Source organism: Emydura macquarii, unplaced genomic scaffold (genome assembly GCF_026122565.2).
Source record: "Emydura macquarii macquarii isolate MOO-44397 ecotype Brisbane River unplaced genomic scaffold, CSIRO-AGI_Emac_v2 contig_2994, whole genome shotgun sequence".
NCBI classification, from domain to species: domain Eukaryota; kingdom Metazoa; phylum Chordata; order Testudines; family Chelidae; genus Emydura; species Emydura macquarii.
In genome coordinates this window covers 1,263,468-1,290,445 of record NW_027133131.1, presented here as the reverse complement: position 1 = coordinate 1,290,445, position 26,978 = coordinate 1,263,468, and the positions used below count along the sequence as shown (strand labels likewise).

Sequence of the window (26,978 nt, the reverse complement as noted above, 5' to 3'; positions counted from 1 at the left end):
CCATATTCCTTCTGTCCTGCAGCCGTCTGGAACCACATCATCGCGCCAGTGGCAGCCATGAGGAAGGAGGCCGACATGCTGAGGCTCTTCCCTGAGTACCTGAAGGGCGAGGAGCTCTTTGGCCTGACGGTGCACGCGGTGCTGCGCATTGCCGAATCGGTATGTGCCGGGGGTGCACGGGAGGGGGACAGGAATGGAGGGGGCTGAGCATCTCCCTGCTGCGGGTGGTGGACGGGGCAGGGAGCCGCTGGCGTTCTACTTGGCACAACTTTGACCTGGTAGAGGGGTTGTGGGGAGGCCATCGGATGGGAACCTTCAGGGCCTCTGGCCCAGCATAGGGGCAGGCGCCGGCTGGGCACGTGCAGGGAAGCATGTAGACCCCAAGGGCTGCCTGCAGCCCCAGCGGGGATGGGGTGTGGATCAGGACTTGTCCTTTGCCGGCCGACCCCTGAGGGCTCTGCTTGGTCCCTCACAGCTGCCTGGCGTGGAGAGCTGCCAGAACTACCTGTTCCGCTACGGGCGCCACCCGCTGATGGAGCTGCCGCTCATGATCAACCCTACCGGCTGTGCCCGCTCCGAGCCCAAGATCCTCACCCACTACAAACGGTGAGGGGGGGGCCACGCGCTGCCAGGGAGGGGCTGTGGCCTGGGATAGAGCTGGGATTCCCCAGGCTGGGGGGGAGGTGGGGATTCCTCCTCTAGCTGGAGACCAGGCCCCGGATGGGCTGAGCTCTCCCAGCCGCTTGCTGGTGGCTGCCCCCTGCCCCAGCTGTGCTCGGGCTGACGCGTCTCCCTCGCCCCGCAGGCCCCACACTCTGAACAGCACCAGCATGTCCAAGGCCTACCAGAGCACCTTCACGGGCGAGACCAACACGCCCTACAGCAAGCAGTTCGTGCACTCCAAGTCCTCGCAGTACCGCCGCCTCAAGACCGAGTGGAAGAACAACGTGTACCTGGCCCGCTCCCGCATCCAGGGGCTGGGGCTCTACGCCGCCAAGGACCTGGAGAAGCACACCATGGTCATCGAGTACATCGGCACCATCATCCGCAACGAGGTGGCCAACCGGCGCGAGAAGATCTACGAGGAGCAGGTGCGAGCGGCGGCCTCCCTCTGCCTGGCGGGGAGTGAGGGGCACCCTTCACCCAGGGGGCAAATGTGGGGGCCCCGTGTTCTGCCCGTGGGAGGGGAAGGGAGGGGCTGCAGCCAGCGGTTGTGGTTAAGGGTGCAGGGTCAGACCCCATGCAGCTCCCAATGCACCCCACCGGCCCTGCGGCTGCATAACTGGCTCTCTCTGTTCTTCCGGCTCCCAGAACCGAGGGATCTACATGTTCCGCATCAACAACGAGCACGTCATCGACGCCACGCTGACGGGGGGCCCGGCCAGGTGAGGGCCCGAGAGCGGTTGGGGTGAATGGCCCCTTGGGAGCCGTTTGCTCCCTCTAGCTTGGTTGTGCTGGGGTGCTCCGCAGTCACTGACGCCTGCCCCCCGCTGTACAGAGGGGCTGTGGTGCGTGACTACAACCCTGCCGGTTGTGGGTTTGAGTCTCGCTCGGTCGCGGGTTGAAAGGCCACCTCCAGTTCATCCAGCTGCAAAGGAAGGGGAGGGCACAGTGCCTTCGTGTGCTGCTGGCTGTGACCCTGGCGTACCTTACCCGCGTCAGCCCAAGGAGCCATCGGCTCAGGGGAACTTGGAAACCGAGGCACAGAGCGAGGAAGGGTTTGTCCAAAGTCAGAGCTGGGAATAGGACCCAGGAGTCCTGGCTCCAGTCCTCCCCTCGCTCTATCGTCAGGCACCGTTTCTCCCTCCACTTGCGTGATTCGCAGTGTCCAGGCTTGTGTTTTGAACCTCAGCCTGTGCCCAGCCGCCTGCGCGTGGGAGAGAAGATGGTTGGTGGGCATTACAAACTGGGCCCCACTGCTGTGGGGGGAGGGGAATGCAGCGCCTTGCCCCCAGATTCCCGCTCTGACGCCCTCCTCCCTGCCCTCCCCGACAGGTACATTAACCACTCGTGTGCCCCAAACTGCGTGGCCGAGGTCGTGACCTTCGACAAGGAAGATAAGATCATCATCATCTCCAGCCGCCGGATTCCCAAAGGGGAGGAGGTAGGGGACTGGGCGCGCACGCGGGGGGCGGGCAAGGGGCCCCATGGCAAGTGGCTGTCTTTGGCCTCTGCTTCGAGCCCCTTAGCAGCCTCTGCCCGGTGGGTCACCACGTCCAGCCCCAGGCAGCCGCCCTCCTGCTGGGCCTCTGAGCCGAACTTGGATCTGCCCCTCCAGCACCAGCCCTGCCCCGGGCGCACCCCCGAGCGGTTCAGAGCGTCGGGGAGACATTGGCCACCAGGGGGAGCCCCAGCACCACGGGAGGAACCCGACGGACCGGCCCACTGCTCCCGGGGTCAGAATCGAACAGAGTCCGTTTGATCTCGGGGCGGGCGAGAGGGGCAGGCATGATCCGGCTCGGCCACGGGTGGAGTGGCTGTGGCCGATCTGCGGGGGCCATTGCCGGGTGTGACTCTGCCCCTCTTGCCCCCAGCTGACCTACGACTACCAGTTTGACTTTGAAGACGATCAGCATAAGATCCCCTGCCACTGCGGAGCCTGGAACTGCAGGAAATGGATGAACTAGCCGACGCGGGGCCGCCAGTCGAGGGCAGCCCCTGGTGTGCAGCAGAGCCTGCCGTGAGGAGGCCTTTCCTGTGGGTTCTCCTCCCTTTGCCGTGCTGGGGGCGGGGGAAGCAGAGCTGGTATAGGGGGAAACGTCCCCACCTGGAAGCCAGGAAGCGAGGTTGGTGCAGGTGGGTCTGCCAGGGCCGTTTTCGGTGCCAGAGGTGAGACGGCTCCAGGGGATGCCGGTCCTTGCTCACACACATCGGATGCTGCCTGCCTGCTTCCACAGGCCGGGCATATTGAGACCACCAGGGACCTTGGTTCTCTCCCTAGGCACTCCAGCCCCACACGCCTCGGCCCTGGGTCTGTGCTGGCAGTGCGCGGCTCTCCCCGGCTGGGTGGCCGCAGCGTCACGAGTGGGACTGATGAACTGGCAACTCAGGGTTTTCTTTTTGTTTTGCGAGGAGGGCGGGGCCTGGGGCTCCCACAGAACCTGCTCTGTCCGCCTTGCTTACTGAAGCACCTGTAAATAACTGGATGGATGTGGGGGGACAGGCATGGCCCATCTCGGAGTCCGGGGTGGGGCGGCCGAGTTAGCGGACCCACAGGGAGGTCAGCTCCAGTCTGTTTTTAAAAAAACAAAACTAATAATATTTGCTCGCTAACTTACCAAGGTAACAAAGAGACTCCTTGAGCTTGACAATCCCAAACGCCGGGCCCGGCTCTGCTGGGCTCTCTGGAGACACAGAGCTTGGCGAGGGTTTGGTTTATTTTTTGTTCGGTCAACGAAAGCACCGTGAGCATGTGAAGGAGGCGCCCGCGGCCGGAGCAGAGCTGGGGAGAGCTGTGCGCAGCAAAGGCCCCCCTGATGGACGCAAGGAGCATCTGCACCCAAACCTACCTCATTTTAAGTGTTAGATTCTGCTGTTTGCAATGTGACCCCCTCCCGCCCAGCCCGACCACACGACCTTCCCGTTTCTGAGTGAGAACGAGTGGCGGTGGATGGAGCCTGGGGCAGCCCCCGAGAGATCTGACCTGGCTCTGCCTCCCAAGAGAGACCATCGAGTATCTCCTGTCCCCCTCCGACCGGGAAGTTGAAATGACCCAGGATCCCCCCACCTGTGGCGGGACTGCGGGTCCTGCCCAGTGGATGCACGGGTGTGTTTCTGGCTACCCCCCCACATGCACAAAGCTGGGCGCTCGGCTGCCAGCCGAGGGGCAGAGCCTGGGAGTGGTGGAGGCTCGTGGCTTTATTTATAATGTGCCAAGACCCCGGCCTTGCTTCCACCCACCTTCCCAGCATGTCGCACGTAGCCCCCGAGAGCGGCTAGCGGACGCCCCCCGTCAGCACTGAGTGCAGCGGTGGGGAGGCCAAGCCTGCTGGCCAGGTGAGAAGCAGGCGTTGGTTTAAGGCCCTGGGCTGCTGGGGGTGGTTTGCCGTAGCTGAGCTCCATGCTCTAGTGTCGGGAGGGGGAGAACTGGCTGCTGTTGGCACACTGTGCTCTGCTCCAAGCCCTGCCCCAGCCACTCCGCTCCCCCGCAAGCCAGCCCCCCCTTTCACTACCAGAACTGCTGCTCGAGGCTGGCCTAAGGAGGCTGTCTGTGTCTGTAATGTCGGCATGTTACGGGGGGTATTTATCTATTTATACCTTATCTTGTATATAGTAGAATCTAGAGGGGGCTCTCTTCTGTGCTCTGATTGGCTGAGATTTTGGACGGTGGGGGCGGGGAGATGTTCCATAACTCAACCCGGGGCAGCAAACATACCAAGGCCCCTCGCCCTGCTCTTGTCTTTATTTTTAAATAGAAAACCAGTATGTGACTGAGTCTCGGAGCCTCTGCCAGGCGTGGGCTCCCTCGGGGAGAGAAGATGGTTGGTGGGCATTACAAACTGGGCACCACTTCTCCCCCCCCAACTTCCCCATGCCACAGCACCCTATTGCTGACGGTTGAATGCTCATCCGGGAGGGACCTTCTAGGGCTGCTGTAAAGCAGATGGGGCAGGAGGTCCTGCTCTCTCTGCCATTAAACTGTGTCTAGTTTGACATCTCTTAACGCACAAAGGCCTCCCTCTGGGATGGGACAGGGAATAGCATAGTTGCGAGGAAAGAAGCAGAACCAGACTCCTGACCTTGCTCTTCTCTGATCTCCCGTGCCACAGCTGCCTGGCTCAGCTGAGGAGGGCTTATATTTTGTATTACACGTTTCCTTCCTCTCTCGGGCGAGAGGGGGAATGAAATGAAGTGAGATTGGTGTTGGGGGGAGTGAAACATGGGGGAGGGGGCCCGAGGGCATTTTATGTTTTTAAATGAAAAATTTAGAGTGAGAGAGAAGAGCTGTCGCGTTTTTAAAAAGCTGCTTCTGCAACTATTCAAAGCTGTAAAAGGTTTAAAATAAAATGTTAAAACTCGGGGTGAGGGCAGGGAATAATAAAATAAAAAATATACAAACATTTAAATTTAAACTGTAAATAAAATGGGAGCTGTGTAGAGAAAAAGAACCGTTTTTACCAATAATAAAACCACTGGATGTTATTTTAAAATAAAGATGTGTGAGAGAGAAAACGCCAGTATAACTTCTGTTTTTGTTTTTTTTCCATTAACTTGGAAGGCTGTAAAGTGTATAAAATAAAAATAAAAATTTTAAAAACTGCTACAGAAAAGAAAAAGGATAAAAGCTGGGCACGAATAAAGAAAATGACAGACTATGGCAGGTTGTATGACTTTTTAGACTATGGTTAGAGTATAAAATAGTCCTGTAGATTTTAGCTGGGGAGGAGGGAAAACCTATACAGTTTTTAATTTTTATATAAACTATAATCCAATCCCAGAGCTGACAGTTGATTTTTTTTTTAAAGTTCTCTGCTTGTAAAATTGCATTCAACGCCTTGTTCAATACTTCTGTTTGTTTACAGTTGCAGATATTATATTTTAAGTTTTACCTTTTATGATCCTGAAATAACCATTTATTATTTTGTTGTTTTTTTGTTTTTTTTTTTAAATAAAGTTTAAAATAAAACTATGGCAAGTGTGAACTCTGTGAGGAATCTTCCTTGGTGTTCGGGGTTTTATTTTTTGTGTGTATCCTGTACAGCGAGGTGGTCCTTCGTAACAAAGAAAAGAATGGGAAAAAAATAAAATTATTCCTTTTTTAAGAAAAACAACAAAAAAAATGAACTTGTCTGTGGCATGTTTTGTATTGGATCTAATTTTGAAATGTATATAATTTATGTCTAAAGAGGCAAAGGGTGAGTTTCAAATTTTTGCTTCTCTGAGTTTGTTTTTAAAGGAAAAAAATAAAAGTGCATTTTAAATACTGGGTGCTCTTGGACTTCCGTCTGGTGTGGTGTTTTTTGGTGTTGGGGGGTGGTTTAAAGGCAGCTCAAGTTCTCCTGCCCTGTGGGAAAAGCTTTCCGAGGGGACAGTGGCTGGGGTTGAGTGTTGCATGTGGGCTGGTGCTGGAGCTGGAGGGCCATTGCTCCCTCCCCACCCCATGTTTCAAAGAGGAGCGGTGGGGTCCCCCCAGGCCCTTGCTGAGAGGCGGGGGGTGAACCGCTGCCCCTTTCCTGCGGGAAGGCCGGCCCTGCCCCCCCTCCAGGCCCCTTTCCCAGGCGGGGGCGGGCGGCGGATGCACCGCTCCCGGACGCGGCAGTGCAGCCTCCCTCCTCCCTGCGGGCTCTGCACGGTGCCCCGGGGGGGCTGGGGGGTGACGCTGAGCCCATGGAGCTGGGCCCAGCCTGACACTCCCGGGACGGGGACCTCAACAACGGGGCCGCCTACGCCAGGGCCCCGCTGCCCCCCCGGCCAGTGCCAGCCCCCCCGGGCAATGAGGGGCTAACCCGAGCGGCTCCTGCCCCAGGTGCTCACAGCCCTTCTCCCCCCCGCCTGGGGGCTGGCTGCGCCGCCGCGGCCCCGTGCCCAGGGCCGTGCCCCGCCCTGCGGGAGCTAGTGGCAGAGAGTTCCGCCGGTCCCGCGCCGGCCAAGGGCATCGGGCCTTCCTGCCGGGAGGGGGAGGGGGGCGGCACTGGGAGAACCCGCCCCCATGATAGTCACTGTCGGGGGGGGGGGAGGTCAAAGTTCAGCGGGGTCATTTTGCCCTTCCGACACCGCCCGGCCGCTACTCCTTCCGGTCACATGACCTTTGCTGGCGGAAGTGGCTGAAGTAGATCCGGGCGGAAGTGAAGAGCCCCCCCATCCCCGACCCGGCCGGTCCCGCTGCTGCCCCCGAGCGCTCGGCGGGAGCCAGACGCGCCGCCCGCGGCCATGGAGTCGGTAAGAGCCGGGCCGGTCCCCGCCGCGCCCCCCCCCCCCGCCCGGCAGGGCCGCGTCACCCCGTTAGCTCCCGGCGGCGGGGACCCCGGCAATGGGCGGGGCCCTGGAGCGGAGACCCCGAGAGCGGCCCCGCCGGCACGCGGGGGGGTCGGGACCCGGCTGCCCCCGGCTCCGCCCGCCTCGGGGGCCCCCCGGCCTGACGGATCTGTCCATCAGCCCCCCTCCGCGCCCCCGTCCTGCCCGCCCGGGCACAGAGCGAAGCGGGGGCTGGGCCGGGGGGGGGAGCAGGCAAAGCACCCGTCTGTCCTGCCGGCCCCGGGGGGGTCCGGGCCAAGCCGGCTCAGCTGCCCCGCCCTGCGCCGCGAAGGGCCTGGGGCTGCCTTTCCCGGGCCGGGCCCCCGTCCCGGTGCTTCTCTAGGCGGGGTGTGGGGCGGGCGAGCGGGGTGCTCCCTTCATCCCGCTGGGCCCCGCTGGCCCCTGGCCCCTTGGCCGGACCGGCTGCCTTCTCTCCCTGGCACCCGAGCCATGAGCTGCTGCCCAAAGCCCATTTCTTCTGTGCCCCCCCCAGCGCCCGCCTGGCTCCCAGGGGGCCGCGAGGGAGCGCGCCGGGCTTGGCGCTGCAGCCTGCAGCCGAGGGGAGCCGGGGGCAGGTCGGTCCGGAGCGGGCTCAAGGGGTTAGAGCAGGGGCTGGGAGCCAGGACTCCTGGGTTCTTTTCTCGCCCGGCTCTGCCTCGCCGTGTGGGCGAGTCACTTCCCTGCTTGGCTGGGCCCAGGAGAAGCTGCGGGGGTGCCCAGGGGTGCGGGCTGTGTGCAGTGGGGTTTCGCTGGTGGGAGCCGTTATTTCACCATTGGCTCCTGCAGGGAAAGGAAACCCGGTGCGGGGGGGTTTGCCCTCAGGGGCAGGGCTGCCATGCTCCGGTCCCGAAGCAGTGAGACCGCGTCGTGGGGCGGGCGAGCAGGCCATCGTATTTCCAACGTCCCCTGTTGCTTCTCCGCTTCCCGATGGCTGCTGTGCTCTGAGGCTGGGGGGCACCGGGGTGCGGGTGGCCGGCGAGGACTCTGATCTCTGTCTGTCTGTCTGTCTGCAGGGCACGCTTCCTGAGGACGTTGCAGAGAAATGCCCCCTGGCACCGGAAGGTGAGGGCTGGGCGAGGCTGGCAGAGGTGTGTGTGTGTGTGGGGGGGGGGATCGGATCGCTGCACTGACTCAGAGTCAGAGGCTGCCGTAGAAGGTCCCAGCACCAGCCCACCCCTGACCTGCTCTGACGGAGGGGCTGCGACCTCCCCTCCGAGCTCCTGGGGTCTGGACCGGGGCCCATCTTTCCCAGCCTGCGGGGTCCAGCTGAGGCCTTGGCAGTGGTGAGGGGGCAGCCAGAGCTAGGCACGGGGTGTGGGGGCCGTGTGGGGGGCCGGGTGCCTGCACCCAGATGGAGCAAGAGCTGCTCCTTGGAACGGGACCCCCGAGCTCCCCGTGGGGCTCCCCCAGTCCTTCCCCTCCCCCACCGCCGCCTCACGGCACTTTCTCCCCCCTCAGACGCCGAACCCAACAGCGGGGTCTACTCCAGCTTCATGAAGTCCCATCGCTGCTATGACCTGATCCCCACCAGTTCCAAACTGGTCGTCTTCGACACCTCCCTGCAGGTGGGTGCCCCCCGCTGGCGGCTGGCCTGGCACCGGGCCTGGCATGGCCGGCTGAGCCCAGCAGTGCCACGGGCTGGACGAGGCACGGTGTGTGCATGGGGAGCCTGGCATCCTGGGCACGGCCTCCAGTGCCCCCGTCCCACGACCTCTGAGAGGCTGTCTGCCCGCCAGCGCCCCCACCCTCGGTGAGCTCTGACAGGCGCTGCCCCCCCCTCGCTCTGATGCGCGTCCCTGTCTTGGGCTGCAGGTGAAGAAAGCCTTCTTCGCGCTGGTCACCAACGGCGTGCGGGCCGCCCCGCTCTGGGACAGCAAGAAGCAAAGCTTTGTGGGTGAGTCTGGGGCTGGCAGCGCGGCTGGCCTGCGGGCGAGGAGGGCGCTCGCTACCGAACTGCCAAGGGCCCCCCCGTCACGCGCTCTCTCTCCCCCTCCAGGGATGCTGACCATCACCGACTTCATCAACATCCTCCATCGCTACTACAAGTCGGCTATGGTAAGGACGGGCACCCCAACAGGCTCTGCCCTCCCCAGCGCCCGGCCCCTGCCAGCTGCATGCCCAGGGCTCGGAGGGTTGTAAGCGGGGTCCTGGCAATGGTCCCCTGCCGCCTCCCCTCCACCAGCAGGGTCATGCCCCTCGTTCCTGGGCTGGCCCTGCTCCCTCCCCCGCTGGGTGTGCTCGCGCTGGGGGCAGTGCCCCCCCCCCCCCCGCACCCGGTTTACAGCCCCCAAGCCATGCCCAGGGCTGATGGCAGAGATGGCTGTGGCTAATCTCCTCCCCCCATCTAGGTTCAAATCTACGAGCTGGAGGAGCATAAAATAGAAACGTGGCGAGGTAAGAGGGGCGTGAGGTGCAGGGGGCTGAGGGTGATGTACGGGGGGAGGGGGGTGGAAGCACTGTGGGGGGAGGGGCAGTGGTGGCAGGGGAGAGGAGCAGAAGGGGGAGCTGAGGGGCACCGTGCCACAGGGAGGGGGGCTGGGATCACCTGGGCGCTGCGGAGCCCCCCACGCAGGGCAGAGCTGATCGCAGATGAGATCAGTCGAAAGCTGCCCCGGTCCCAGCATGTGCGTCCCGCCTCCCTCGGCTGTGACCCAGCCTGCAGGCCCGGGCTGACCCCCGTGCCAGATGGCAGAGGCGTGCGGGTCTGTCTCGCTGAGCGCGTCTCCTTTCCCCCCCCCAGAGGTCTACCTGCAAGATTCCTTCAAACCGCTGGTCTGCATCTCCCCCAATGCCAGGTAACACTTCGCCCCTGGCTGCCCGCCCCCCCCAGGCCCTCTGGGAAAGGGGGCAGTGGGGGGAATTTACCCGCATTGCCTTGGTGCAGAGCAGCACAGTCCTGGCCCAAGCCGCACGGTGCCAGGTGCTGTACGGACACAAGGAGCTGACCGTGCCCATCCGCAGAGCTTGGCTCGGGGATTCGGGGGGTGGGGCTCAGACGCAACCCTGTGCAGCTCGGGGGGTGGCCTGGGAGGGCTGGTCTGTGAATGTCGGGGTGCCACAGCTTGAAACGCAGCCCAGGACGACTGACCCCCACCCCTCCCCGGAATGGCTCCCTCTGACTCGCTGATCTGCCCCTTATGTGCCCCCCCACGTCCAGAACAGGCTCCCCCTCCTCTGCCTAGGGCGTGCTGTGTGCATGGGCAGCCCCACGGGCCCCCAGACGGTCACCTGCGGCCACTAGCGACTCAGCCTCACGCAGGCGCCAGCGGGTCCGAGCTCCCAGCGAGCGGGGGATGGTGGGGACCCATGTGTTGCGGGGGATGGCCCGCCCTGGGTCGTCCCCATATGACAGGAGCAGGCTCTGGGGCTGCAGGCTGCCACCCCGTGCCGGCAGAGCTGCGCTAGCCAGGAGGAGAACCCCGGAGTCCGGGTGGCTGAGCCCACGCTCAGGGCGTCGCCGCCGCCTACCCCGCCCCCTTCCGTCTTGCAGCCTCTTCGACGCCGTTTCCTCGCTGATCCGGAACAAGATCCACCGGCTGCCCGTCATCGACCCGGCCTCGGGGAACACGCTCTACATCCTCACGCACAAACGCATCCTCAAGTTCCTCAAGCTCTTCGTAAGCCCTGGCCCCGATGCGGGACGTGCCCCTGTGATGGCTGGAGGGGGGGGATTCGGGGCGGTAGAATCCGCTCACTTAGCGCGTTGCTCACGCGCGCGGCCAGCCCATGGCGGGAACACGCCGTGCCCCAGCTGCTGTGCGGATCTGGGCCGGACACCCCTGCCCGGCCCCGCTCGGCCCCCTGGCAGCAATGCCCCGCCCCACGGTTGGAACGGAGACGCTGGTTAGTGTCATTCTCTGTTCTGCCTGCAGGGGCCCCCCGGTCCCCCAAGGCCCCAGCTCTCTCTGCGTTGTGCCCGGCTGCCCGCTCTGGGTCCGATGGGGGAGGAGACGAGGGGCTGTATGCGATTCTGGGCTCCTGGTGGGCGAGCCGGGCCAGGCCCGTGTCAACCCCCCGCATTCCCTGCAGATAGCAGAGGTGCCGAAGGCGGAATTCATGTCCAAAACCCTGGAGGAGCTGAAGATTGGCACCTACGCCAACATCGCCCTGGTGCGCCCCAACACGCCCATCTACGTGGCCCTGGGCATCTTCGTGCAGCACCGCGTCTCAGCCCTGCCCGTGGTGGACGAGTCAGGTGAGGGGCTGGGGCAGCCACAGGAAGGAGGAAGGTGGTGTGTCCGGGCTCCGAGTCAGTCTCCCCAGGCGACAGGCCCAGAGCCGTACCCCCCAGGGCCGGAGCTGCCGTCTGCAAGCTGATTTGTCGGCTGCCTGCGAGCCCATCCCCACGCCCGGAGCGCTGAGCCAAGCGGAGACCACCCCCTCTGCAGAGCCAGGGGATGCCTGCTTCCCACGCTCCCTGGGCCCCTCTCCCAGTTCGGGCGTTTCTCTCCTGCTGGCTCCCACCGGCCCCCCAGGGCTGTGAGCGCAGACGGCGGCCCATAGCCCCTGGCAGGAAGCGAATTGATGGACCCTTGTGTTCATGGAGCCCAGTCTGGGGCCCCTGAGCACCGGCCCCCCAGGAGCCACCAGGCAGGTGATGCAGCTGGGGGGAAGTAAAACTCCCCAGGAATTGACCCCTGCATTGTCTGGGGGCTGGCCGGCTTCCTGCCCCGGGAACCCCCAGCAAACCACACCGCTGTCAGTCAGCTCTGGATGGAACCGAAACAGCCAGAGCGTGATACAGGCCCCCCATCCTCCCCTGGCTCTGCGCCCCCCCCTCCCTGCCCCCACCGCCAGGCTGGGCCCCCAGAGGGACCTACAGGGCTGGAATGGATGCGGAGCCAGTGGGGCGGTGGGATTCCCGTCTAGGAGCCCCCACGGATAGGCGAGGGGGCCGGGCCCTGTCCTTGTCTCACCAGCCCCTCCCTTCCTCTGTCTCAGGTCGGGTCGTGGACATTTACTCCAAGTTTGACGTCATTGTAAGTACCGCCCCGGTGCAGCGCGGGGGCGGGGGCGGGGGGGTTCCTGTACCCACTTGTGAGCGGCTCTCACAGACACCCCGGAGGTGTTGCCCATGGGTGGCTGTCGCTGCTGGGCATGGCCGGATTCAGCCCCCGCCATGGGGTGCAGCCCGGGGGGGGCAGAGTGAGCGCGGCAGACGGGACGGTGATCGCAGGGCCCCGGCGCCCCCAGCTCACCCCCGTGCGCCTCGTCCCCAGAACCTGGCGGCCGAGAAGACCTACAACAACCTGGACGTGACGGTGACCCAGGCGCTGCGGCATCGCTCCCAGTGCTTCGAGGGCGTCCTCAAGTGCTACAAACACGAGACCCTGGAAACCATCATCAACCGCCTGGTGGAGGCCGAGGTAACCTCCCCAGAGCCCCCCGCCCTCTGCCTGCGTGGCCCCTCGTAACCCCACGGCGGGATGCGGCCCAACCCGCCAGCCTGGATGGGAGAGCCGCACTTCCCTCCCACTCAGGCTGGCCCCGCGGGCGCCGTGCTGCCTCCCCCCACCCTCACGCGCGGCTCCTCCTCCTGCACTTCCTGTCTCAAATCGCAGTGTCTGTGCGGGAGGGAAAGGCCTGCAGGGGTCCCGAGCTCCCTTGGGATGGGGGGGGTCGTAGGCTGCAGTGCCCCTGCCTGACCTCGGCCTGTCTGTCTGTCTGTCTGTGCCTCAGGTCCACAGGCTGGTGGTGGTGGACGAGAGTGAAGTGGTGAAGGGCATCATCTCCCTCTCCGACATCCTGCAGGCGCTGGTGTTCCCGGGCGGGCCCCAGCCCTGAGGGCGCAGCGCTGCTCGCTCTGAGACTGTTGCTGAGTGACGGACCCAGGAAGCCAGGCCTCCCCCTGGCCGCGCGTCACCCGCTGGCCCTGCCACTGCTCCACCAGCATCACACTCCCGAGCCGAAGCCCCCCACCCCCCCAAACAAGCAGGATGGGGGGGCTGCACGCTGGCCAAGAGCCAGCAATAAACCCACCCGGTTCCCCCGGGCAGGCTGGGCTGCTCCATCCACAGGCGCTGCTGGCCCCTCCGGAAAAGGGGGGCCCCCAAGGCCACGTGGGCAGATGGGCAGAGCAGACCTCGCCTGCCGGCGGCAGCGCCCCAGGCTGGGGGCGGACACGCTGTCCCTCTCTGCCCGCATGCCAGCCCTGCTAAAGCTGAGGGAGGCGAGACCTGCCGCCGGTGCCAACCCAGACCAGGGAAGCCCTGGGTGCTCAGCTGCCCCACGGTGCTGGACCTGTTCCCATTTCGGCGCCCCTGGGGCCCTTCGCCCTCCCCCTGGGAGCTGGAACAGTTTCCTTATTTCGTCCCTCCCCGGGGTCAGATCTCAACCAGCCCCTGCAACACCACTCGGCCCTGCACGTGGGCATCTGAAACTGCCCCCGCCTCTCCGTTCTCCTGTGGCCGCCCCCCCCCCCCCCCCCGATCTCTTAAGAAAATCTACACGCCATTTTCATTGAGCACCATTTTTGTAGTCTGGATCCGGCCCTCGTGGGGCAGGTGCTCGCTCCCTCTCGCCGGCCCAGGCTTTGAACCCATCACGCATCTCTTTCTTCCAAGTCTGGGCTGGTGGCCGTCGTGGGTTTGGGGAGAGGAGATTCCCAGGAACTCGCGCCTGGGACCCTGACCCGGCCAGCGCGGCGTCTGCTTCCCTCCCTGCTTCTTTCTCGCAACTCTGTAATGGAAAAGAGTAATAAAAACCAGGCCGAGGTCCCGTTCCAATCCACGTGGTGGCCGTGCTGGGGAGCCAGGCGCTTGGCTACACAGCAGCTGCCCAGGCTGGTACCCACGAGCCAGCCCCCCTGCTGGCCCCGTGCTGGCGGCGGAGGAAAGCACTGGAGCAGCTTGGCACCCTGGGGTGGTTCACGCCCCCCTCCCTGGATTCCTCCCTACCGCTGCGCCCACCCGGTGCAGCACCGGTGAGTCCTGCGCTCTGCCCGTCCCAACCGGCTTAGACCCTCCCTCCCCTACCAGCAGGCGTGGGCCAGCCCGGTTATTCTCGCCTTGGTCCCCTCTCGGCCAGGCTCCAGCAAGGCCGTACGCCTGGGCAGGAAGCCTTCAGCAGCTGCGAACTCAGGCTGGTTCCAAAGTGCCGCTCAGTGCCCCGGCCAGCCCGGCACGTCAGACTCCACACCCTGGCTCCATTGAGTTCAAGGGCCCAGTCCTGGCCAAGGCGCTGCATGGCCTGGACCCAGCTACCTAACAACCCATGGTGTGGGGATCGCTGCCCCTGCTCCTTGGCGCTCCAGGGACCTTTCTGCCACCAGGGTGAAGATCATCCGTGCAGGAGACCAGCGCTCAGTCAGGGCCAGTCACACCAGGACAAACACCCCCAGGAGTTAGGCCCTCCCCAGCGCCTAGGGCTGCCATAAACCCGGACAGAGACGGAGACCGTTAACAGGGCCGCTGCAAACTCCCCACGCCACGGGGAGAATGGGAAGAGGCCAATCTGACCCCAGCAGGAACCTGGCAGAGGGGGAAGCATGGACAAGTTGCTCTGGAGGAGATGAAAGAATAGCATAAGCAGGTAGGGACAAAATCAGAGAGGGTGACACGCACACAGCATCACACTGCGCAGGGCACGCGAAAGGCAATTGGAAGAGGGTCGTTAAATACGTGGGGTGCGAGAGAGGAAAGCGTAGGTCCTCTACTCCGCTCTGGCCCTGGGCGTGTGAGTGGAATCACCATCACTGAAGGGTTTCAGCCGAGGTTGGACACAGGCTGTGCCGGGCTGGCTTAGAGTTACTGGGTTCTGCTCAGCATGGGGGGGCTGGACTAGACACCCTCTGGGGCTCCCTTCCAGCTGTGATTCCCCAAACACAACCCAACACCCTGCGCGCACACAGACACACACACCCCACCTCCGCGAGAGGATGAGAAAGAGCCAACCACACAAAGGACAGACCCTGGTCAAGACCCTGTTGCAAAAATCATTCTGGGATGTGTTAGCAGGAGTGTTGTAAGCAAGGCACGAGAAGTAATTCCGCTCTGCTCCGCGCTGATCAGCTGGAGGATTGTGGCCAGTTCTGGGCGCCACATTTCAGGAACGAAGTGGACAAACGAGGAAGTCCAGAGAAGAGCAACAAAAATGATCAAAGGTCTGGAAAACATGACATGACCTATGAGGGGAGACTGAAAAAACTGGGTTTGTTTAGTCTAGAGAAGAGAAGACGGAAAGGGGACATAACAGTTTTCAAGTACATAAAAGGTTGTTACACGGAGGAGGGAGAAAAATGGTTCTCGTTAACCTCTGAGGACAGGACAAGAAGCAATGGGCTTAAATTGCAGCAAGGGCGGTTCAGGTTGGATGTTCGGAAAAACTTCCCCATGTCAGGGTGGCTCAGCCCGGGAACAAATTACCTGGGGAGGTTTGGAATCTCTGACACTGGAGATTTTAAAGAGCAGGTGAGACAAACACCTGGCAGCGTTTCTCAACCTTTTTGATACCAGGGGCCGGCTTCCTAGACAGTGGGGGAGGCTCTCAGAATGGGGCCGGTCCATGGACTGGGGGTGGAGAAACACTGGTCTGGCTAACGTGACCCCTCGGCTCCTTCCCAGTTTTGCACATCTATAAAGCTGCCATTGCCCAGCTGGAAGGTCTGAAGGAGAAGCTGCCTGGAACAACTCGCAGCCTGTCTCAGTCCCGACTAGCCCAGCCCAGGGCTCCCCATCAGCTCTGCCGCTGCCTCTCTGGCCCAACCCGCAAACCCTGCTCACCCAGTCCTGTGGGTCGCCCAGCAGGGGCAGCCCCCCACACTAGCCTGGTCTCTACCAGCTCCTGAGCTGGGCCCTGTAGAGTGTCAATATGGCCCTGAAACAGCTGCCGCCTGCCCTCACCCCAGCAGGGGATTCAAACCCCCGTCTCTGCCCTGTGCAGCTTGGGGCCTGGTGCCGCACAGGGACCCTGGGAACTGGCGCCTCTGACGCTGCAGGAGCAAAGGGCAGGGACTGCTGCCCCTCCTCCATAGCCCCCAGCGCCCACCAGTGAGTGACTGGGTCATTTCACAGTGGGAGAGGAGCGTTGCTTTCTGCCAGCCTCCCCCACCCGCCCCACGGTGTCACCATCCACTGGGACACGGGGGGAGGGACCCCACCGAGCCTCTGCCGCGGCCAGCTGTAAATCCCTTTGGAAGCCCAGCTGAGGACATCTGCAGGGCAGAGCCAGCTGGGGCAGAGGGTCCTCTGGAAGGAAGGAGGGAGCATGGTCTAACGGTTAGAGCAGGGCAGCAGGACGCCTGGGTTCTACCCCCACCTCTGGGCAGGAGCCTGAGCGCTAGGTACGAGCGCAGCGCTTGGCGTCAGGACTCCTGGGTTCTGCTCAGAGTCTCATCGCCAAGGCCTGGTGCTGCTGGCACAGCCTCGCCCTCACTTCCCCCCCCCCCCCCGGCACCGCCATCTCCGCTAGGCGACGCAAGGTATTGCCTGTCCCTTCCTGGGCCTGGCCTTGCCCCCCCACATGCCCAATGCTTGTGCTGGAGCCACCTCTGAAGGGGGCGGCAGGGAGCGTGGGCAGGGCTGGGAGCAGAGTAATGGGGCTGGGCTGCAGGCACATGGGGGACAGGAGGGGGCTGGTGACCCGGGGCTGGCTGGCGAGTGATGGGTCTGCAGGCCCCCCTCTCCCGAGCGCCAAGCCCAGCAGTGTCACTAACTGGCCCGTTGGGAATGGGGGGAGGATCTCGGGGCATGGGGGGGCAGCTTTCGTCCCTCCCCAGCCAATGCTCTCACTTCCCCAACACCCGCCCCCGCCATCGGCATAGCTACGCCTGCCCGGGCGGTGCTGAGCGTGGCACATTCCCTGCCGGGTGGGAGGCTCTGAGGGGCACTGGTGGGGGTGTGTGTGGGGGGGGGTGAGTAATAACCCAGCCCCAGAGCTGCCTGCTTGGGTCAGTGCTGACGTCTCAGCTCCAGGGCCTGCAAATCCAGCCAGGGTGGGCGACAGGAGGGACGCGCTAGCAGGTAGGGGCTGGGGCCGAGGCTCGGGGGTGAAGGCGCCGGGAGCTCCCCAGGCCAGGGTGCTGGTTCTGATCCAGCCCAAGTCAGAGCCCGGGGGGGGCGACCGAAACAGGCAGCCAGGGCAAGGGCCAACTAGGCCGCTGCTGGGGCAGGGCTGAGCGATGGGCAGAGATGCAGCCTACCTGGCCCAGGCTTGTCTCCAGCACCGGCCCTGCCTGTCCCGGCCCGGATGGGCACCTGGAGTTGAAGGGCCCCATGACCCCGGCCCGATCGCCTGGGTTCTCTGTGCGGAGCAGGGACTAGGGTCACCCGTGACCACCCTGGACTACGCACATCAGAGCCCTCCCCCCCCCCCGCCACTCTACCCAGAGAGACAGCCCCACCCCCCCATCTCGGCAGGGCCATTCCTCCCCCCATCCCAACTCGGCAGAGCTGTTGCCACCCCCTTGCTGGAGCCTGGCTGCGGGGCGGTTGCCATGCCGGCGCCTGGTTGCTAGGTTTCGCTCCGAGCCGGCGTGGGCTGCAGCACGTTGGTGCCAAACCTTGTAATTTAGTGAGATTGTTGCATCTCTCGGGGGGGGGTGAGAGGGGGCGAAGCCTGAGCCCCAACCCCCCCCTTCCAACGTGTTCAATCCTCTGCACCCTCGCACGGCCAGGGCACTACACATGCTGCGCTGGCCATGGCCAGGTGAGGAGTCCCGGCTCCCAGCCCCCGCCCCCGCTCAGAGTTGGGAGTCCTGGCGCTAACCACTAGACAGCCTTTCCTCAGAGCTGCTCCCTCCCCTAGCAGGGCGGGGGGGGGGGGGGTGAGGCCTTTGTGGCACCAGCAGAGCTGGGGCGGGGGCTGGGATAGCAGGTTGGGCCCTCTTGGACACTGACGTGAGGGGGCTCTGCCGATGGAGGGGAACCCAGTTAACCCAACAGTGACCCCCCCCACACTGACCCCCGGCTGCTCTGAGCTCTGCAAGGCCTGGGGCATCACTTGGGAAGGGGGATTCCCATAGCAGCCAGGGGCCCCCCGTGGGTGCTGGACATAGCCAGCCTGGGAAGGGCCATCTGCAGGGCCCATGGAGCGGGGTCTGTGCCAGGCCAGGTTGGAAACCCCGCCGGAGAGTTGCGCGTGTGTCTGAACGAGGCGTGCGTGCTGAGTGCCGCACGCGTGCTCTGAGAAGTGTGTGTGTGTGTGTGTGTGTGTGCGCACGCTGTGTGCCGTGTGCCTTCCTCACCGTGTGCACGCTCTGTGCTGGCTGCCGGCAGGCTGGCACTCACCCACCCGCACAAAGAGCTGCTCCCGGCTCCTGTCGCGGACACAGCCCGGGCGTGGAGCTCCCCGGCTCTCTCCAGCGGCACGTGGGCACCGGCGGCCCCAGCCCCGTGCGCTCTGCTGGGCACGCCCGGCTCACTGCGGCCGGACAGGGAAGTCGTCAGGGACCATGCTGGGCTGCCCGCTGCTGGGGGGCTATGGGCAGCAGGGGGGACCGGGCCCCGGGCGCCTGCAGATCTGCGAGCGAACGGACCTGCTGGTGGTTGAGATTAACACGGTCTCTTGTTGCAGCCACAGCGGCGCCATGGAGGCAGGGCGCTGGCCCGCGCGGGGCCACGGCACCCCCTGGATCTACCGGAGCATCTCGGGGGAGTACGCGTGAGTCAGGGCCTGTCTCACTGGATCATTCGTCCTGGCCGGGGGCGGAGGGGGCTGCTTCGCAAAGCTCCTCTCCTCGCCTGAGATAGCAGGGGGCTGCGGGGCAGGCGCGAGGGGCACCAGCGAGCTCGTGGCAAGGGGAACCCACGGCTGGGCCAGGAGGGGGCTGCAGGTCAGGAGTGAGAGGCACCGGCGGGGCGGTGATGGGGGGCAGCCCAGGGCTGGGATAGCAGGGGGCTGTGGATCAGCACTGGGAGGGGGGGGCATCTCCTCTTTCCCTGGCATCACCCCCCACAGGGCATCCCTGCTGCCCATCAGTCATCCCCTTCCTGCCAACGACAAACCCCTCCTAAGCTGGGCCCCTGCCCCCGTGTGGGCACCAAGGGCCTGCCCAGCTGGCCAGGGGCTGGGAGCAGGGTCGCCCCATGTGCCACCCTCGTCTGCCCCCCGCCCGCTTCGCAGGATGTAGGGTCCCCCGAGCCCCCCTTCGCAGCACCCGGCTGGATGGTTCTGCCCCACTGGGCCGGCACCAGCCCTTCAGCCGGCCCGGCCCAGCAGGGAGCTGGAGCTGGGGTTAGAGCTGGGACAGGGCCCGCTGCCCCCGCCCAGCGTGACTCTCTCTCTGCCTTGCAGGTGCCTGGAGAAGCGCTTCGTGACCGACCTAGGCCCGGCCCGGCCGGGGCCCCGCGTGCGGCAGGACCTGCCGTGGATCGAGGCGACTCCCCCGGCGCCCCCGCCCTCCGGCTGCCCGTCCCGGGGCCCGCGGCGACTGGGGAAGGAGGCAGAAGGGGACCGGGCCGCCCCCCGCGAGAGGACGCCGAGACGCGGCTCGACGCCCCCCGCGGCGAGGCAGGGCCCGGGGCCAGCGGCGGCCGGGGCGCCGGGCAGGAGGCGGCTGGAGGGGGGAGCCGAGGGGCCGCTCCCAGCCGCGCCCCCCAGCTACGAGACCCACATGCTGAGGCGGCTGCGGGCGGGGCAGGGCGGCCGCAAGCCCAACGAGCCGCGGCCCCCGCCCTACGTAGCGCCCCCCGCCTACGACGCGCCCCACCGCACCCTCCCGGCCAAGCGGCCCCGCGCCGCCCCCCAGCCGCCGGCCGCCAAGCGCGGCCGGGCAGCGCCCCCCCGTAAGGGGGCTCCCGGGCCCCCGGACAGCGCCGGCCGCAGGCGCAGCCCGGAGCCCGCAGCCGGCCCGGCCGGTCCCCGCCAGCCCCGGTTCTCCAAGGAGGTGCTGGGCGGCTGGAGCTACCACGCGGGGTCCGGCTCCCTGGGGCGCCGCGCCGGGACGGGGCCGGAGGGCGGGACGCGGGGCCCGGCCCGGGGCGGCTCGGCCGAGTCCCTTCTCTGCCGGGCGCCCAACCCCGACGGCGGGAGCCACACGCTGCCCCGGGCGGCCGGAGGGGCTGGGTGGGCCCGGCCCGCAGCGGGGCCGCGCTCTGCGCCGGGCCGGCAGCGGCTCCCCTCCGGCTGGGGCTTCGGCTACGCGCCCAGCCCCGCGGCCAGCGCCGGGAGCGGGCTGCGGCCGGGCCGCCGGGCGCCCCCCTCTCCCCGCCCCACGCGGCTGGCGGCCGGCCCGGCGCCCAAGGGCGAGGGCCGCGGCCGGCCCGGGGTCGGGGGCGTGTTTGTGATCGACGCCACGGGCGCAGTGATCCGCGCCGAGTACATCCCGGCCCCCCGGCGGGGGCAGGCGCGGCTCCCGGAGGCCCCCCGGTCCCCGGACCCGCCCAGCCGGCCGCTATCCCCTCCCCACGGCGGCGGCTCCTCTGCGGGGCAGGTGGCCCGGATCTCGGGGCTTCCCGCGGCCCAGCTGGGCCTGGCGGAGCCGCGGCGGGCCGGCCCCCAGCCAGACACCGCCCGGCCCTGGGGCCAGCGGGCGGGAGCGGCCGCTCAGGGCAGGCAGGAGCCGCTGGCGGGGGGCCCCGGGCCGCCCGGCCGGGCCGCTTCCCCCCAGGAGCTGCCCCAGCCCCCGGGGCACGGCGCCCACCCCCCAGCGCAGCCGAGCTGCGCCCAGGCCGGGTGGGAGGCGGACGAGGGCGGCGAGCCGCGGGCCCGGCCCTGCGCCAAGTGCCCGGCGCTGTGCGCCCACGACCTGCGCGAGGCCGTGTCCCGCATCCGCCGCCACACGGCGCCCGACTCGGACTCGGACTCGGAGCCCGAGGAGGAGCCGGTCCCGCGGGGCCACATGGCCTGGAGGGCGCGGCAGCGGTGCGAGGCGCTTTCCTACAGCAGCAGCAGCAGCCTGGAGAGCAGCGGCTCCGGCGACACCGTGGTGCCGGGCGAGGGGGGGCCCGGCCCAGAGGCGGGGGGGCTGGAGCGGGTCGGGGCCGGGACAGCGGCGTGAGGGCGATGGAGCGGAGGGGCCCCGAGACCCCCAGGCGGGACCTAGCGGCGTGGGGCGGAGCGAGCTAATACCGGCCCGCTGTGGCAGGCCGAGGCTGACCCCCCCCCCCCCCCCACCAGGTCTTATCAAGCGACCCAGTGACCCCCCCCCCCCAGCCTGGCCAGGGTGGGGCTGGGAGCAGGGAGGTGACTAGAGGGGGCACTGCTGGGTTAGACCCTCTGGGTCCCCCTGGCCAGGCTCCCGCTCGCAGCTCCCGTGTGGAAGGGGGGGAGTGCCCCCCCCGTGAGGGTGCGGACTGCCCGTCCGTGCCCGCCAGGGGCCCCCGGCAGAGTCTAACAAGGCATTTTAACGCCAGGGGGAACAAGCGTATTTGGCCCCTGCTGAAGTTGTGCGGGTTTTTGGGGTCATTTTTCTGCCCCATTTTCTGCCTCCCGTGGCGTTGCGCCCTGGGCATCTGCCCCTCTTGCCCCCATGGTTATGGCCGGGGCGGGGGCGGGGGGGGGTTGTGTGTCTGTACGCTGGACTCCTCCTCTGTGTGAACTGAACCTGCAGTAAAATGCTCCAAAGAGAAATAAACCCACTGGGGAGCCTCTGCCCCCGCCTCTGCCCCACGTCTGCGAGTTTGTACCCGGAGCCGCCCATCGCCGCTTGCACCTGCCCGGCACTGCCCTCCGCTGAGTGTCCTGCCCCACGCTCCAATGCGGCATGGCCCAGCAACAGCTGCTGGGCTCGGCACCAGAGGTGGTTGCATTTCATTGCTGGGCGAGGGAGTCCTGTGCTTCCACACAGCTGCTGTGCCCCACCCCAGAGGCAGCTGCATTTCAGGCCTGGGCGGCGCTAGGGAGGGAGGCTCTGGGCTCCTGTGAGATGAGACGCGTGAAACGAAGACGGGCTGCACCGTGCTGGGGTGCTGACCCCCGGGAGGGGCGGCAGGGTGAGAATTCCCGCCCTGGGACCAAAGTTCAAACCGGAGTGTGCCCAGAGACGGTAGAAGGGACCCCCCCCCCCCGCCGCCCCTCCAAAGAATTGGGCGGTGCTTTCAGGCCTTTCCCTGAGCCACCGCTGGAGGGCGCCACACACCCAATTTTTATCTCCTCCTCACCCCCGGGTGGGGGCGGCCGGGCTCGGCCGTGGTGCTCCGGGGCACGGCTCGGGTCACAGGTTCCGAGCTCGTCCTGCTGGCTCTTCGGAGGAGCTTTGCCAGGAGCGGCCGGTCCTGCCTGCCCTCGGGCCCCCCCAGCGCTTCCTACTGGAGGGAGCAAAGGGTGAGAGCAGGGGGCTGGGAGCCAGGACTCCTGGGTCCTGTCCCTGGCTTGGAGGGGAGTGGGGTCTAGTGGTTGGAGCCAGGACTCCTGACTTCTGTTCCTGGCTTTGCCACGGACTCCCTGGCTGATCCGCTTCCCTCCCCTCTGTGCCTCAGGTGTTTTCATCTGTACGATCACAAGGACCCCCCCCCCCCCGGTCTCAGCGCCGCCCCTGCCCTGGCCACTGGGGACAGCCACCCCGATGCCCCCGCCGCATCGCAGCCCCAGGTCTGGGCACCCCCAGCACAGCTCCAGTAAATCACAGGAGGCTGTGGAGGCCAGGGGCTATTTCCCTCCCAGAGCCAGGGATAGAACCCAGGCGTCCTGGCTCCCAGCCACTAGCCCTCCCTCTTCCCCCCAGAGAACCCAGGCGTCCTGGCAGCCTGCACCAAATGTGTGAGGCCTCTGTGTGCACCCTGAGTGAGCTATTTCCGTGCTGGTGGAGACGCGGCCCTCGGCAGCCCTGTGGGTCCCCACGAGCCAGGCTGGCCATGGCCGAGTGAGGTGTTCCATCAGGAAGTGCCCCCCCCCCCCTTGCCACCCTTTGTTTTGGACTGTGGCTGAGCGCTCTGACCTCACGGGGCTCCTGGGGCTCCAGCGGGTGAGTCACCCAGAGAGGGGGGGATGTGATGGCAAAATGCCCCCCCCCATCCCAGGACAGCCACCGTCCCTTACTCACGCTGCCCGTAGGGGGTGGGGGAAGGATCTCCCAGCTGGAAAGAAAACAAACCGCACAGCGAATGTGTCCAATTTGCACTTTATTTAAAACCAGCGCCCGCCGTTCGCCCTCCCCGTGACACGGGCTTATAGCAGCAGGACGGGGCGTGCACACGCCAGGGCAGCCAGGGGGCACCCAGCCGGCCTGCCTGATTCCCACTCCGCCCCAGCAGGCAGCGCTCCCCTCCCACTAACGCCGAGACGCTGCCTTCCCGTCCCCGGCTCTAACCCACTCAGACCCTGCTCCCCTCCCAGAGCCAGGCAGAGAACCCAGGCGTCCTGGCTCCCAGCCCCCCCGCTCTAACCACTAGACCCCACGCCCCTCCCAGAGCCAGGCAGAGAACCCAGGAGTCCTGGCTCCCAGCCCCCCCGCACTAACCATTAGACCCCACTCTCCTCCCAGAGCCAGGCAGAGAACCCAGGCGTCCTGGCTCCCAGCCCCCCGCACTAACCATTAGACCCCACTCCCCTCCCAGAGCCAGGCAGAGAACCCAGGCGTCCTGGCTCCCAGCCCCCCGCACTAACCACTAGACCCCACTGCCTTACTGTAATTGGAAATAGAGCCCAGGTGTCCTAGGGCTGCTCCCCGTCTCCTCTTCACCCTGGTCTAACTCCTCCCTTTCCTTGGATTTCCCCATGGGGCGCAGGCCCTGAACCCAGCCCCTCAGTTGGCTGGTGTCCTAATCTGCCCCCCAGACCCTACATCCGGGGGCTCCCCCCCCCCTTGGAGCACAGATTCCAGCACCCCTTTCGTCTCGCTGCCGGGGAACCAGCCCTGATATTTTCCTGTCCTTTCTCCAACCCTGTCCCTCCCAGCTGCCCCCGACTCCGGACGCCCCCTCCCACACGTGGTGCGGTGTCCCGGACTCGGGCTGAGTCAGGCGGGTAAATATAACCCCCCGCGCGGGGTCCTGCTGCTCTCACGTTCTTTTTTAAGGAGCCTTTTCGAGGTGGACTCCGCCCACAAGCAGCACAGGCCTGGCGCTGGCCCGCTTTCCCGCCCCCCTGCGGTGCCAGCTGGGCCTATTTCAGGCTGGCGGTGACTTTCTCGCCTTGTTTCTTTTTAAAGGGCCCCTGTCAGATCACAGACCACCCTGACCCCTCACCCCCCAGCTGCAGCGCTCCCATCCGGGCCAGGGCGGCTCGTCCAGAGGGCACAGGGCCTTGGCGCCACGCTCCGCTCAGGCGTGTCCGTTTGGATCCCTTGCGGAGCCGCTCACTGCCCCTTCCAGAACCAGCCGGGCCACACCGGGCCCTGGGCAGAGCTGGGGAGCTCACAGCCAGAAGGAGCAGGTCTGATTGTCTCCCCAGACCCCCAGCGTCGCCCCCCATCCCCCCCCAGGGATCCCAGCTGGTGACTCTGGCATCTCACTGAGCCAGGTTCTGGTGGGTGCCACTTGGCTGCAGACTAGGGGTACCCAGAGTCCAGACCCGCCTTCCTGTTCATCCCAGCTGAGTGCTGCCTCTGCGCCCCCCCAGAGTCAGCGCACACCTACCTCTCACAGGCCAAGGGCCAGGCCACGTCCCAGCCACAAACCCGCCCAGCGCAGGGAGCGCGTCTCCGCTCAGCTGCCTGTTCCGGCTGGCCCCGTTGGCACGAGGGGGTGATGTTCCATCTGGGAACCAGCCCGGCTGGGCCGCAGGTGGGGTGGGAACGGTGGGGGGATGGTGGATCGTCCTGAGTGGTGTGGAGGCCAGGGCCCCGCTGCCGCGCAAGGAGCTGTCCATACAGACGGGCTGATTCCTGCAGTGCTTTGGGGCCCAGCCTGCAGGACGTCAAGGGGCTGTTTTCCAGGCGTGCAGCGCAGCCATGGGCCCCACCTGGTGTTTAGCAGCTCCCTCAGAACCAGGGGCCATGTGGGAAAACGGTGCCCTCGGTTTATGGGAGCCCAACTGGCAGCGGGGGGGGAGGGGGGGTAGGGAGGCGACATTTTTTTCTCATGAGGAAGTGTTTGGCCTCCCCACATACTTGGTGGCCTGCCCGGTCTGCTGGGACAGGGCGGATCCAGCGCGGGGCTTCCAGGACACCGAGGGCGAGCTGAGACCTACCAAACTCGACTCACGCCACCGTCCGATGGGAACAACCGACAGGAGCCGCTGACCAAGGACTAGCCTGGACCCAGCCGTCCACAGGTGAGCGGCTCCTGTGACCTGGCCCGCACCGGCCTGTCCTGCTATGCAAGGCTGCTGGGCCCATGCTCAGTCAACACTCCCCGGGGCAGGACTGCGCTGGTCTCTGCCTGCCCCATGCTGGGTGTGGTCCCCCACCCCCTGCCCTCCTCCCCGCATCGCCCCCAGTCCGGCAATGGGCCACAGTGCCCAGCTGATTGGCTGTCTGCAAAGCTGCCTCTCCAGACAGGCCTGTTGGATCGTTTTGGTGCCGCTCGCTTGTGTGTCATGAGCCCTGTAGTGCTAACAGCCAGCAGCGAGTCTCCTCTGGTGGGGGCAGGCTGGGAAGGGCGAACTCCACGCCTGCTGTGTGGGATTCCCCCCCCCTCCCCCGAGCTGCGGGACGGAGGCCTCCCCAAAGCTCAGATGAACGCCCCGGCGTGTGGGCGATGGGGGCAGAGGCAGGTGCAGGGCCTGGGTGCTTGGCGCAATGGGGGGCAGGGCGAGGCGCCCCCTCTGCCCTGGCACTCGCCCTGGCCTGTGGCAGTGGAAGCTGCCACGCTGGGCGCGCTGCAGACTGCGGGGCTGGTTCCATGCGGTGAGTGCAGCCCAAACCCCTCCCGGCTCCCTGCTGAGAAAACGACCGTCTAAATCCGGCTCCGGCTGGCGCCAGAACCTCAGCTGCCCCCCGCCCCCAAACCCGGGCCCTGCTCCCCTGTAAACCACACCTGGCCCTCCCTGTCCCCCTGCCCTGGAGCTGGGGGCTGAGCCTGAGGCGCTGCCCGTGGGGGGGGGGGGGAGGGGCGTGTTCGCACGTCCCTCTGTGCACGTGTGTGCTCTGCGGAGCCGGCCCGCGGCCGCCTGTGCCCGCACAGCAGACACGTCTGTGTGTTGTGGGGCTTGTGTCTGTCTGGCTGTGACTCACGGCAGGCGGGGGGGGGGGGGGGTACGTGCGTGTGACACACACCGTGTGGTGCTGCCGGAGGGGGGGGGTGTGCACCACACACCAGCCGTGAGCGGCGCTGACTCCGACTCTGCGAGCCGCGGGCTGCCCCTGACCTTCGGCACCCGCCATTGCCGGGGTGGGCAGGGGGGGAGCAACCTCGGCTAGCGGCCCAGCCGGGCAGCGGTGCCCACAGGGCGCCCGGCCGCTCGGCCTCTGGCTGTGTGGGGTGACACCGGAGCTGCCTGCGCTGCCTCCAGACCTGCAATTAGCACCGATCCCGGCTGGACCACAAGGCCCAAATTACCAGCGGGGGCCTCTCGTCTGGGATGCCCAGGGCAGCGCAACGTCACCGGATGGGCTCTGCCAGGCAGCGTCTGCAGCATTTCCACTGCAACCCCCTCCAGCCGGGAAAACGCCCCCCTCCCCCGGCACCAGGGGGCCCCAGCAAGGATGCACCTGCTGCCACTGGGCAGAGGAGGGGCCCCCGAGCCCCGTTTGGCCTGTCTAGCCGGGTCCCCCCCTCCCTGCCCCACTGGCTCGAAGCACCGCGCCCACCCAAAGGTGGGAGGCCCCACGTTCCATTCCCTGCCCATGCCCAAGGGGTGCCCCCGCTTGGCAGCTGGGAGAAATCCCCTGCCTGGCGTGGGGCGAGCACCCAAGCCCCCCGAGTGTCAGGATCCTGCAGGCAACTGGGCTCGGGGCCAGCCGCCCCCCTCTGCCCCGGGCGCCTGGGGTCTGGCACGGCAGGGGCGGGGCTGGTAGCGAAGGGAGGGAACGACCCTTACATGGGATGGGGCTTGGGGGGGCCGTAGACCGGGGCAGCTGTTCTCCCCCAGGGGTGTGGGGCCCAGGCCCTGACCCACTCGGTGTGAAGGGGGCAGAAGCCGAGGGCTGCGTTTTCAAACACGCTGAAATCCGCACGGCCCCTCGGCCAACGGAGCTGCTACCCTCTTCCTGCCCCCCCACTCCCCACAACCCCCTTGCTGGGAGGGGCAGGGCTGGACTAGCTGGG

At 66.1% G+C, this 26,978-nt stretch overlaps 3 protein-coding genes across 4 annotated transcripts in view; all 3 read left to right on the top strand.

The window, feature by feature from the left end:
* The window catches only part of KMT2D (lysine methyltransferase 2D), a 44,530-nt gene extending 38,588 nt beyond the window's left edge, over nt 1-5,942 (top strand). The window contains 6 exon segments of the mRNA XM_067529772.1: nt 23-159; nt 476-606; nt 806-1,091; nt 1,312-1,385; nt 1,996-2,104; nt 2,535-5,942. Coding sequence (XP_067385873.1) covers nt 23-159; nt 476-606; nt 806-1,091; nt 1,312-1,385; nt 1,996-2,104; nt 2,535-2,627 — 830 coding nt within the window. The 3' untranslated portion in view covers nt 2,628-5,942.
* An 858-nt stretch (nt 5,943-6,800) lies between these two features.
* On the top strand, nt 6,801-14,284 carry PRKAG1 (protein kinase AMP-activated non-catalytic subunit gamma 1). Of its 2 annotated transcripts, XM_067529762.1 has the most exons (12): nt 6,801-6,879; nt 7,968-8,016; nt 8,413-8,519; nt 8,767-8,848; nt 8,951-9,009; nt 9,303-9,348; nt 9,695-9,749; nt 10,445-10,571; nt 10,984-11,149; nt 11,896-11,933; nt 12,174-12,320; nt 12,634-14,284. In XM_067529762.1, exons 1-12 carry the CDS (start codon nt 6,871-6,873, stop codon nt 12,736-12,738), a joined length of 990 nt encoding a protein of 329 aa, XP_067385863.1. In that variant the 5' UTR covers nt 6,801-6,870; the 3' UTR covers nt 12,739-14,284. The 2 variants fall into 2 exon arrangements, with proteins under 2 accessions (XP_067385863.1, XP_067385864.1); XM_067529763.1 differs by lacking the exons at nt 6,801-6,879; nt 8,413-8,519 and having other exon boundaries at nt 7,982-8,016.
* Nucleotides 14,285-18,149: 3,865 nt separating this feature from the next.
* Nucleotides 18,150-21,084, top strand: DDN (dendrin). The gene is made up of 2 exons (XM_067529768.1): nt 18,150-18,552; nt 19,186-21,084. The coding sequence occupies exons 1-2, from the start codon at nt 18,344-18,346 to the stop codon at nt 20,888-20,890; spliced, it is 1,914 nt and encodes a 637-aa protein (XP_067385869.1). The 5' UTR covers nt 18,150-18,343; the 3' UTR covers nt 20,891-21,084.
* Nucleotides 21,085-26,978: the final 5,894 nt, after the last annotated feature.

Excerpts from the sequence above, each read along its gene's own strand:
- PRKAG1 (XM_067529762.1), top strand. Across the intron at positions 8,017-8,412 it reads ATGCCCCCTGGCACCGGAAG|ACGCCGAACCCAACAGCGGG; the intron begins GTGAGGGCTGGG and ends CTCCCCCCTCAG. Across the intron at positions 8,849-8,950 it reads CAAGAAGCAAAGCTTTGTGG|GGATGCTGACCATCACCGAC; the intron begins GTGAGTCTGGGG and ends CTCCCCCTCCAG.
- DDN (XM_067529768.1), top strand. The coding sequence starts at position 18,344 with ATGCTGGGCTGCCCGCTGCTGGGGGGCTATGGGCAGCAGGGGGGACCG. Across the intron at positions 18,553-19,185 it reads AGCATCTCGGGGGAGTACGC|GTGCCTGGAGAAGCGCTTCG; the intron begins GTGAGTCAGGGC and ends TCTGCCTTGCAG.